The sequence below is a fragment of the Panthera leo genome, chromosome D1 (genome assembly GCF_018350215.1).
Source record: "Panthera leo isolate Ple1 chromosome D1, P.leo_Ple1_pat1.1, whole genome shotgun sequence".
NCBI classification, from domain to species: domain Eukaryota; kingdom Metazoa; phylum Chordata; class Mammalia; order Carnivora; family Felidae; genus Panthera; species Panthera leo.
In genome coordinates this window covers 31,023,870-31,036,598 of record NC_056688.1, presented here as the reverse complement: position 1 = coordinate 31,036,598, position 12,729 = coordinate 31,023,870, and the positions used below count along the sequence as shown (strand labels likewise).

The following is a 12,729-nucleotide window of genomic DNA, read 5'->3' as shown; positions in this document are numbered from 1 at the left end:
CAATAAAGAAACAAGGGCCCTGAATGATACATTGGATCAGATGGACTTGACAGATATATTTAGAACTCTGCATCCCAAAGCAACACAATATACTTTCTTCTCAAGTGCACATGGAACATTCTCCAAGATAGATCATATACTGGGTCACAAAACAGCCCTTCATAAGTTTACAAGAATTGAAATTATACCATGCATACTTTCAGACCACAATGCTATGAAGCTTGAAATCAACCACAGGAAAAAGTCTGGAAAACCTCCAAAAGCATGGAGGTTAAAGCACACCCTACTAACGAATGAGTGGGTCAACCAGGCAACTAGAGAAGAAATTAAAAAATATATGGAAACAAACGAAAATGAAAATAGAACAATCCAAGCGCTTTGGGACGCAGCAAAGGCAGTCCTGAGAGGAAAATACATTGCAATCCAGGCCTATCTCAAGAAACAGGAAAAATCCCAAATACAAAATCTAACAGCACACCTAAAGGAAATAGAAGCAGAACAGCAAAGGCAGCCTAAACCCAGCAGAAGAAGAGAAATAATAAAGATCAGAGCAGAAATAAACAATATAGAATCTAAAAAACTGTAGAGCAGATCAACGAAAACAAGAGTTGGTTTTTTGAAAAAATAAACAAAATTGACAAACCTCTAGCCAGGCTTCTCAAAAAGAAAAGAGAGATGACCCAAATAGATAAAATCATGAATGAAAATGGAATTATTACAACCAATCCCTCAGAGATACAAACAATTATCAGGGAATACTATGAAAAATTATATGCCAACAAATTGGACAGCCTGGAAGAAATGGACAAATTCCTAAACACCCACACTCTTCCAAAACTCAATCAGGAGGAAATAGAAAGCTTGAACAGACCCATAACCAGCGAAGAAATTGAATCGGTTATCAAAAGTCTCCCAACAAATAAGAGTCCAGGACCAGATGGCTTCCCAGGGGAGTTCTACCAGACGTTTAAAGCAGAGATAATACCTATCCTTCTCAAGCTATTCCAAGAAATAGAAAAGGAAGGAAAACTTACAGACTCATTCTATGAAGCCAGTATTACTTTGATTCCTAAACCAGACAGAGACCTAGTAAAAAAAAGAGAACTACAGGCCAATATCCCTGATGAATATGGATGCAAAAATTCTCAATAAGATACTAGCAAATCAAATTCAACGGCATATACAAAGAATTATTCACCATGATCAAGTGGGATTCATTCCTGGGATGCAGGGCTGGTTCAACATTCGCAAATCAATCAACGTGATACATCACATTAACAAAAAAAAAGGGAAGAACCATATGATCCTGTCAATTGATGCAGAAAAGGCCTTTGACAAAATTCAGCACCGTTTCTTAATAAAAACCCTTGAGAAAGTCGGGATAGAAGGAACATACTTAAACATCATAAAAGCCATTTATGAAAAGCCCACAGCTAACATCATCCTCAACGGGGAAAAACTGAGAGCTTTTTCCCTGAGATCAGGAACACGACAGGGATGCCCACTCTCACCACTGTTGTTTAACATAGTGCTGGAATTTCTAGCATCAGCAATCAGACAACAAAAAGAAATCAAAGGCATCCAAATTGGCAAAGATGAAGTCAAGCTTTCGCTTTTTGCAGATGACATGATATTATACATGGAAAATCCGATAGACTCCACCAAAAGTCTGCTAGAACTGATAGATAAATTCAGCAAAGTTGCAGGATACAAAACCAATGTACATAAATCAGTTGCATTCTTATACACTAACAATGAAGCAACAGAAAGACAAAAACTGATCCCATTCACAATTGCACCAAGAAGCATAAAATACCTAGGAATAAATCTAACCAAAGATGTAAAAGATCTGTATGCTGAAAACTATAGAAAGCTTATGAAGGTAACTGAAGAAGATTTAAAGAAATGGAAAGACATTCCCTGCTCATGGATTGGAAGAATAAATATTGTCAAAATGTCAATACTACCCAAAGCTATCTAGACATTCAATGCAATCCCAATCAAAATTGCACCAGCATTCTTCTCAAAACTAGAACAAGCAATCCTAAAATTCATATGGAACCACAAAAGGCCCCAAATAGCCAAAGTAATTTTGAAGAAGAAGACCAAAGCAGGAGGCATCACAATCCCAGACTTTAGCCTCTACTACAAAACTGTCATCATCAAGACAGCCTGGTATTGGCACAAAAACAGACACATAGACCAATGGAATAGAATAGAAACCCCAGAACTAGAGCCACAAAAGTATGGCCAACTCATCTTTGACAGAGCAGGAAAGAACATCCAATGGAAAAAAGACAGTCTCTTTAACAAATGGTGCTGGGAGAACTGGACAGCAACATGCAGAAGGTTGAAACTAGACCACTTTCTTACACCATTCACAAAAATAAACTCAAAATGGATAAAGGACCTGAATGTGAGACAGGAAACCATCAAAACCTTAGAGCAGAAAGCAGGAAAAGACCTCTCTGACCTCAGCCGTAGCAATCTCTTACTCGACACATCCCCAAAGGCAAGGGAATTAAAAGCAAAAGTGAATTACTGGGACCTTATGAAGATAAAAAGCTTCTGCACAGCAAAGGAAACAACCAACAGAACTAAAAGGCAACCAACAGAATGGGAAAAGATATTTGCAAATGACATATCGGACAAAGGGCTAGTATCCAAAATCTATAAAGAGTTCATCGAACTCCACACCCGAAAAACAAATAACCCAGTGAAGAAATGGGCAGAAAACATGAATAGACACTTCTCTAAAGAAGACATCCGGATGGCCTACAGGCACATGAAAAGATGTTCAATGTCACTCCTTATCAGGGAAATACAAATCAAAACCACACTCAGATATCACCTCACGCCAGTCAGAGTGGCCAAAATGAACAAATCAGGAGACTATAGATGCTGGAGAGGATGTGGAGAAACAGGAACCCTCTTGCACTGTTGGGGGGAATGCAAATTGGTGCAGCCGCTCTGGAAAGCAGTGTGGAGGTTCCTCAGAAAATTAAAAATAGACCTACCCTATGACCCAGCAATAGCACTGCTAGGAATTTATCCAAGGGATACAGGAGTACTGATGCATAGGGGCACTTGTACCCCAATGTTTATAGCAGCACTCTCAACGATAGCCAAATTATGGAAAGAGCCTAAATGTCCACCAACTGATGAATGGATAAAGAAATTGTGGTTTATATACACAATGGAATACTACGTGGCAATGAGAAAAAATGAAATATGGCCCTTTGTAGCAACGTGGATGGAACTGGAGAGTGTGATGCTAAGTGAAATAAGCCATACAGAGAAAGACAGATACCATATGGTTTCACTGTTATGTGGATCCTGCGAAACGTAACAGAAACCCATGGGGAAGGGGAAGGAAAAAAAAAAAAAAGAGGTTAGAGTGGGAGAGAGCCAAAGCATAAGAGACTGTTAAAAACTGAGAACAAACTGAGGGTTGATGGGGGGTGGGAGGGAGGGGAGGGTGGGTGATGGGTATTGAGGAGGGCACCTTTTGGGATGAGCACTGGGTGTTGTATGGAAACCAGTTTGACAATAAATTTCATATATTAAAAAAAAAAATCAAATGTCCATGACAAGGTACTAGTTAAATGAATTATGATATATCCATTTGTGGAATGCTATGCAGTCCTTAAAAAGAATGGGTTCCAAAAATATATTTTTAAGTTAACAAGAAAATTTTCAGTGGAAATTGCATATTTTTTATTAAAAAGTATGCATACATACACATGTGTAAGTGTGTGTATAAATAATTTATTTCTATATGTGTAGAAATCCTCTGGAAAGACACAAAAATCTAGCAAAATTGTCTCCTGAAAAGACAATGAATGGCTTTCGTTCAGGGTAAGAGGGGAGACTTATTTCACCATATACTCTTTTGTACTCTGTTGAGCTTTATCACCAAGGGCTTGTATTAACTATTTAAAACAATAAAGATAATTTAAGGGTAAAAATAAGCAGTATGAATATCAGTGAGTTTAATGAATATCAAGTACATTCAGAACAATGACAACCACAAATGAACACCCTTCATCAGTCCCTTGTAAGATGTGTGTCTTTCTAGAAACCTTGAGGTAAAGGCTGCACTTAAGACAAAGGTCTAGAATTGAAAATTGCAAGAATATCAGTTTAAATTCTCACAGAGACTAGGCATGACCTATTCTGTGAACAAGCCAGAAAAATTATTTTCCTAGAGCAAAGATAAGAAAGAAGGAAAGAGAAATTTGCTTTACCTGGAGAGGAACAACTCTGGAAATGAGGTGGTCAAAATACTTATTAACTGCTTCAACAAAGCCCTTGTAGGTTGTTCTTAATATCATCTTAGGGTCTTGCAGCAACCAGCTGGGGGTGAAAGAGGACAAGCTCAGTTCTGAGTTGGGAATGCAGCGGTGCGGGGGCTGGGCCAGGCATGACAGTCTGCCCCTTTCCAGATCTCTCTTGGGCAGTTTTACATCCTCTGATCATGCCCATGATCCTGGAGAACTCAGGGGTCCTGAAGGGATGTGTCCATGTCAGCTTTTTGGACCATCCCACAGATTTAGAAGAAAAGATACCACCTCCATCGACATGACACTTTACAACTTACCATCAAGATTTGTACACCCACATCTTAATACCCTCCTCCATTCTTGTTCAGTTTATTTAAAACATTTTTCTTGAACACAGTGTACGTACTTTAGGCAAATGGTTACATTTCCTCCAAGACCTAAGATTTCCAGCACAGAGGAGGAGCTTACAAGTAAGTAAGCTTGTCCCCAGGTCAACTTGTAAGGTGCTGGGCATGGCTTCCAGCTAACTGCACCATGAATTGCTGCTTCTCGAAAGCTCCCTCTTCTTGCAAGGGTCAGGCATTTTCTGCTCCAGAGCTGGAAAGCGAAAACTAGCTCACCTTGGACAAAAGAAATTCCTTTACATGACAAAGGGGAGTAAAAGTACTCACCTGGGGGCAAAGCCATGAACTAAATGGGCAGTCCTGTCAGCTTGCGGAGATAACAGAAGAGCATTCTTAAATTCTCACCCTGAACCTTAGTTGTTTGGATTAAAAGCATGCATCACAGATGAGAGAAAAAGGCAGAGAAAAATGAGAGGGAGGGGAGGGAATCTGAAGGCGCTTAGTACAAGAGAACTTGGTCTTCCACTGACAAAATAAAAGAACAATCAGACATCATCAGAACAAGCCCACCCATCACTGTCTAAAGCTTCTGTTCCCATTCTTCCCACTACTGACAGAGTTGGGCATAGCTCTCTCCAGTGGGGCAAGAAGACTATGATCATCCCAATGCTTCCTCTTCCCCTGCACACTCTTGGCCACATGCCTAGAGCACTAGGAAGATGTGTCATCTGTAAAATGAGGATTACAAGAGCACCTATACCTCACCCTATTACTGCAACCATTGTCTGAGACAATGTGTGTAAAGCACATAACAGTGCAAGACACAGCGGATGTGCTCATTTGTTATTAGACTGAAGTTTTATGTTTAGTAAAGCCAACAACTTTACTATACTGGACTCAGCACTGCTCACCTGGGCAAGCCCCCGAGGTCCATCTCACTGCAGATGTAGGGGCCTGGACGCAGAATCACCCACAACCCGATCTCCGCAGCCATCAGCACAAAGGCCCTAGGGAGGTCAGTGTCAGCAGCTCTCAAGACATCAGAGGGGGAGGGTGGGGATGAGCCTGGCACACATCACAAGGTGGTGGATCTACCTGGCTCCTCCCCTCCCTGCTTTCAGACGCCTTGCGAGCTGGATTCTCCCCTGCTCCCAGCCCAGTACCTTCTGCATACCTCCACTGGGGGCAAGAGGACCAAGGGTATCAGACAGGATACAGGGAGGGGTGGAGGTGGGGTCCTAACAGTGAACCTGACCCCAAGTGCCTTACTACCCTAGAGAGGCAAGCCTTGTCCCAGACCAGATGGCTGGACCACACTGCAAAGCAAGGCAGACACTGGGGATTAGGCACCTCCGAGCTGCAATGAAAAGGTCTGAGCTCAGACGAGGTAAACCCAGACCCCTGAGAGTAACAAGTTCATGGCTAGAGAGCATTTGGGTCTTGAGAACAAGGTTCCAGGTCCCAGCCTCTCTCTGGTTCTCAATGCAGAACCAAGATGGCCTAATCAAATCCAAGGGGCCACGTCTCTGTCTCCTCACCCTGGACCCGGCCACAGAAGCAGTGACAGCACTTACTCCAGGTCCAGGTTTCCAGAGAAGTCAAATTTGCCTCTTTGCGGCTCATGGAGGTTCCATGGAACATAGCTGTAATAGGGAAGGGGGAAGTACAATAAGCATCTTTCTATTTCTTTCTTCTAAATTTCTAGATCAGTCCCAAATCCATGCTAACACCTGGGATAGTTCTATTTGGGAATAAGCTGAAGTTTCCAATGGCAATTAAATCTGTATTACATGAACAATGACTATTGTCAATAGCTCTTTTCTTTATTAACCAGTTGTGATCCACGCTGCCAATAATCCTATGATTCTAGGTTCCTTGGATTTATATACATTAATTATCCCACTCACCACCCCATTCTCTGTACTAGCCAGTAAGAAAATAAAGAAAATTACAAACCCCACAAATGTCTATATAGGCCCAATAAATTTTTGCTAAGAATTAATCAAAATAAGAATAGAGGAGGATTTTCTATAAGGATAATGGAGATAGAATAAAGAAAAATAGCACATTTAGATTTAGCAAGAAGGACCCATCCAGGCCCCTCCCCTATAGGGCTGAGTCTACAGGGCCAATGGGACATGTGTAAAATTTTTGTTAGGTGCTATTTTTATTAGTGACTATCTTTTTTGTGTGCATCACCAACAAATTTCTTGAGTGTTGTGCCCCTAACCTCATGTTTGCCATTAGCCCTGTAGTTCTTGTTACACAATTGTACACAATGCAGATTTGTAAGAATGCATATGTTGCATTATGGCAGAACTGACTGTATTTCAAGATCTTCTGTTGTAAGGAGGAATGAAGAGTTGATTTGCTAAAAACTTAAATATGCATGATAAAGTTTATAGCTGTACACTGAAAGAGCAGAATGAAAACATTTTGCTAAATGAGGCTTACAAGTGGCTTACTTCAAAAAATATTGCTGGATAAAGTTGAAAACAAAAAGATGGAAAAAGATATATATGAGGCAAAATTATTCTAGCAAATTTTAAATAGGAGGCAAGATGGATTTTAAGGCAAAAAAATCCCTCACAAATAGATGTTGAGAGGCATCAAATAATAAAAAAGGAAATGATCCATCAAGAAGATATAGTAATCATGGCCTTACGTGCTCCATAAACATGGCTTCAAGTAAGGGAGGAGTTTACTGAATCAGAGAAGGGGACAAATCCATAGCCATAGAGGGAAGATTTAAAATACTTCCCTAAGAAATAAAGATAATAGCAAAAATTTGTAAGGATATATATTTGAATAACACAAATGAAAGGCCCAATCTAAGAAATACATAGAAACCTCAGTAGCCAACAGGTGGAGTACATACATTCTTAAAAAACACATGCAACAGTTGTAAAATACAAAATAAATCTCAACAAATTTCAAAAATGTCCGTGATCCCAAGGCAATTGCTACACTAGAAAATTATGCTTGAAAATGATAAAAAGTTAAATAAATAAATAAATAAATAAACCAGAAAGCATATTCCCAAATAGCTGAAATGTTTGAAAACAAATGACATTCAAAGTATTACACAGCAAAATGTATGGGATATGTAACCAAAGCAATAATTAGAGGTACACTCATATCTCTGAATAAATATATTAGAAAAAGCAAAATCCTGGAAAGAAAGTGAGCTCAACTATTCAACTCAGGAGACAAGAAGAAAATAAGAGAAAGAGAAGGAGAAGGAGGAAAAGAGGAGGTGGAGAAGGAAGAGAAGAGGAGAGGGGGAAAAATGCTAACCCAAATAAGGTAGAAGAAAGGAAATTATACATAATTCAGGAACTATCAAATAGAAAACAAAAAGATACAGAGAATATTAATAAAGTTACAAGCTAGTTCTTTGAAAAGACTAAACATTTAAAGATTAAAGGGGGAAAAAAGGCTGATACACCATATGATGTGCAAGAAAGAAAGAATTTTTAAAAGTCCCAGTCAATCCACAAGAAGAAGAAAGAAAAAGAAAAAAATGATATATAGAATAAAAATAGTATATACACTAGGAGAAAAAGCAATAACCATTCAACAAAGTTATACTACCCCAAAAAACTTCACCTCACAACCACAAAAGACAGTAATCACAGAGGTTTTATAGGTGAATTTTAAGAAACATTCACGGTAAAGATAATTCTTTTGCAAGATAGTTTCAGAGAAGAGAAATATATACATATATAGTCACTTGGTGAGTTTATTATAAGATTGATATCAAAAGTGGGCAAGATACTAACAGAAATACAATTTTAAATCCATTTCAGTTATAATCATAAACACACATATCTGAAATAAAACATGAATATGTCAAGTCTAGCAATCTATGTGTGTGTGTGTGTGTGTTTGCACATTCACATGTTCATGTCTCCTAATCAAATAGAACCTATTGCAGAGCCGTGGATTGGTTGAATATCAGAAAAAGATGTCCATATAATTTACTATTTCAATAGATGAGTGAAGAAAAACCATATAATTTCTTCAATAGATGCAGAAAAGCCTCTAAATAAAACTCGATTATTTATTATTAAATCCTTTGTATATTAGATAAGCCAATTATTAATTTAGTGCCTCCCAGCTTCATATTCACTCTTTAGTATCAGCTTTGCAATAATGGAGCCAGCCCTTGAAGCATTTTCTCCTTTATACTGAGTACCACCTTTAGCTTTGCCACAAGAGGGCGGTGGAGGGACATTCAGGAGGAAAGGGGCTTCTGTGATCTCCAGTGCAGTTTTTGTATTACTATGGTCCTGCTATATATCTGGTCAGTGGTGTAGGGGTGTGAGGACATCTGGTGGTTCTTTCTTTTTAAAAAAATCAATGCATCGTAAGTATACTTTGTAACAACCAATGTAGAATTAACCCAGAAAGGGAAGGGAACTCAACTATTATGGAATTAACATAATTAATATAGCTACAGATGTAAAACATTAAATTACATAGCCCATAGCATTTTGCTAACACTTTTCTGCTCTTTCCCTTCATATAATTTAATTTTAAGCCTTTCAGAACTGCCTTTACTTTTTCCTGATGTTAACTAATAAAACCCCACAGCTTGACCATGAAGACAATAGACCCTTCTAATCGCTGGTGACAAACCAAACGTCTCATCAAAAAACAGAAACATACATTCTGCATCATAAAATGATAAAATGCCCTGTAAAGGGGACTTAGACTTTACAAGAGTTTACAAGCAGGGTCCCCAAGTAAAGTCCACAATTATGAAAGACAGTTGAATTGCTTAGCAGCTGGAACCAGGTGCTGGGCTGAACTCAAAGCATAGCTCCACAATTACTAACACTGTGTCTTCAAGAAAGTGCCTTAACCTCTCTCTGCCTGAGTTTTCTCACCTACAAAAGATAGTGATAATACTATTCATCACATAGTATTGCTATAGTGATGAAGTGAGTTAATATCTTCCAGGGTTTAGAACATGCCCAACTGAGTGTAAATACTATATACATGTTCTCTGAATAACTAAAACTGGTTGACTTACTTTATAGCGTAGATATATTTAAGTCAGAATTTCCATCCTCTATCAAAGGTGGTATCCTTACACTAAGGGTGGGCGTTCCCGCCTTTTCTCTGACTTCAGAAACACCATTCCCATACACCTGTCACAGTTCTGCCTTCCACGGAATTGTTTCTTTTGGCTCACCCTTCAACACACCTTTCTTGACTCCCAATTTTTTGAATCTCAAGACTTTTCTGTAAATAGGTCTGTTATGAAAGGATCTCCACTGTTCCTAATTCAAATGTGATTTTTATTTTGGGCTAGTTTTTATGTGACTGGCCATCTGTGCACAGGCAGGAGTCTATGCCTAGGTATGACTTTGGTGACATCCTCATTCACAACTGCATGGTCACACCTTGAGGCGATTGTGGGAGGAGACTCACCCTGAGCAAGCTAGTTAAGCCCTCTATTCTTCTGTTATTGTCCCCCACACAGTAAGAATGACACTATCCGGTCCACAGGACAGCTAGTTGGAGGATTAAATGATTTTGTGAAAATGATTACAAATGCCCAGCCATCAATACACCCTAAATACATGTTACGTTTTGTCACTATACACCTAATCATGTTAAAGATCACGCTAAATTTATCATGTTAAATGTACATTTAATCATTTTACATTTATGTTTAAATTCTTCTGATTGACTAAACTAGGTTTGTATTTCTTTTTGCCATCATAATGAGTACAGGCATTGTGATAGGCATTTTTCACATACGTAAGGTAAGCGTTTTATCTCATTTAATCATCAAGACAAACTTGAAGCAATTTTTATTTTGTTTACTTATGGATGAAGAGGACATCAGGGCTCTGGGAGGCAATGGTTTGAGGCAGAGCTGGGACTGAAGACAGGTCTTTCTGAATCTCTATGCTTTTAATTATTAATGACATTAAACTTCACTTGAGTGATACTGGTATTTCCTTACATGTTCATTTTATTCATGCTATTATTCCTTTACAAGCTCACTTTAATTGCATAAAAATTGTTTTTAAAATACCACATATTTATCTGTAAATATACTGTAAGCATTTGTCATTAAGCTGAGTGCTCCTAACGGACCCAGTGACTCTCCTATTAGAGACATTACTGTGGAAATCACTTATTCCTTCTGTTTCTCTCATTAACCCTTATCCAAGGCTGTGACCACAGCAAACTGTGAGATGTGACACTTAAAGGGCACATGCTAGAAATGACTATCAGAAGGTAAATTCTCAGACAGGCAATCCCAAAACCAGAGGCTCGGAGCCTGGATGCAGACATCAGGAGTCCCTGTGGGGTAGAAAGGTCACAGAGAGCTAGGGGACCAGCACTCACGTGGTAAGGGTGTTGAAGCCACAGGCCTTCAGCTTCAGCAAGCGGTCCCTCCAGTACTCCCTGGGCACCCGGAAATAGTGGATGGAGCCCCCGAAAATCAGGAACTTGTGACCCCCGAGGGTGAAGTACGGCTTACTTCCAACTCTGCTTTCAGTCTGAAGTCCCACAGATCTGTCCATCAGCTTGAGGGGGGTCAGGTGAGACCAATTAAACATGCTGAGAGACAGAGAAAGAGAGGAGAGGCTGCCATAGCCTTGCCAGAGAAGGAAGTTCTTGTAGCAGGAGTTGCTGTGGGCATGCTTCTGATATAATTCTCTCCAAAAAAGGAGAAAAGGCTCCCCTCCCTCCCCACTCAGGCAAACCTGTACTGGGCTGGCTGTAGCTGTGCATTTGCAAATATAAGATCCTCTTTGTCTTTCACTCGAGGAGCAAAACCTGATAAGATAACTGGCAGGAAAAAGATGCACACGATTCTTTTCCAGGAGAAACACAGGCTGAAAGAGAAAAAATGACAATGAAAAGGGGAAAACACTGGACTCATCAAGCTGTAAGGACCAAAATGCCACTCTAGAGGCAAGTTAGAGGAAAAAGCCACAGATGCTCACATAAAGGCAGGTCTCTGAGGTTAGCCTAATGTGCAGGGAGGCTGGGGCTTTATCTGAGTCCACTGAGGTCCCCTGCACCACCAGGGCTGTCCCAGAGCCCATCTCAGTACATCTAGAAAGCTGAGGATAGACTGAGTCCTAGAAGCCTGCAGCCAGGAACAGGACAGGACAGGCATGGCACCTGGGCAAGGGGATCCTGGGAAAAGCTGGAAGAAAAGTAAGGGAGGAAGGGTAAGGAAAAGATCAGGGACAGGGGGAAGCACTCCATCCACCAAGTTCAGAAAGGCTGCAGGGCCTGATCACTGGAGCACTATGTCACCATCCACACGCTGATTCTTTTCTCTCTTGGGCAATGGATAGACTCTCACCAGGACTGGCTTATCTAAGGTGTGGCAGAAGAAAGAACTGGAAGAGAGAAGGTATGAAAGAGGAGTCGATGAGGAGAGGCTCAAGCAGATAGGAGGACCCACGGGGGCGTCCCAGTCCAAAGGGGCCCTTGCTCCACGTATTGCCCCCAGTGCCCAGCGAAATAAATGCCTGTGGATGACTGGCTGACTAACAGAACGAAGAGGGAGGTCCAGGAGGCCTCCTGGGTTGTGCGCTCAGGGCATCCGGCAGGCGAGCTGGGCGCAAAATCCCCGGCGCCTGGAACGGCAGGCGGGACTGTGGGCTGGCCAGGGCAATGGTGCCGAAGGTCACCTGAAGCGCTGCAGGGAGCCCATCACGCGCCGCTCGAGAGCCTAGTCCAGCGCTGCTCCCGCCGCATCTCCGCGGACCCAGACGCCGCGCACCGGGGCCAGGGAGCCTTCCAGGCAGTGCCCAGTAAGTCTCAGGCTCTGGGTGGCGGGAAGGGCAGAGCTCCGCATCGGACCCAGTGAGTCCGAACTGCCTGTGGGAGCAGATGCCTTTCAGCCTGTGCAAGTAACGTGGGAGGGTCTTGAGTTATCGCTATGACCTTGGTTTTCCTATACTGTGCGTCACCAGACTGAAGGGACGGAAAGGCAGAGGTAAGTGGGAGGAAAAGAGGACAAGTTAGCCTACGTGTGTTCCACGGGCTCAGGGACTGTGGTGAGTGTCCCTGTGGCTGCAGACAGCGCGTTCAGAGCAATGGGTGGGGTGTGAGCACAG

At 41.1% G+C, this 12,729-nt stretch overlaps 1 protein-coding gene across 1 annotated transcript in view; it reads right to left on the bottom strand.

Moving 5' to 3' along the window:
* LOC122200076 (beta-galactosidase-1-like protein 3) overlaps nt 1–12,500 on the bottom strand; it is a 58,746-nt gene extending 46,246 nt beyond the window's left edge. The window contains 7 exon segments of the mRNA XM_042905492.1: nt 4,248–4,356; nt 5,539–5,634; nt 6,202–6,270; nt 10,997–11,212; nt 11,359–11,490; nt 12,301–12,331; nt 12,334–12,500. Of these exon segments, the coding sequence (XP_042761426.1) occupies nt 4,248–4,356; nt 5,539–5,634; nt 6,202–6,270; nt 10,997–11,212; nt 11,359–11,490; nt 12,301–12,331; nt 12,334–12,367 (687 nt within the window). The 5' untranslated portion in view covers nt 12,368–12,500.
* Between the last annotated feature and the right edge of the window lie 229 nt (nt 12,501–12,729).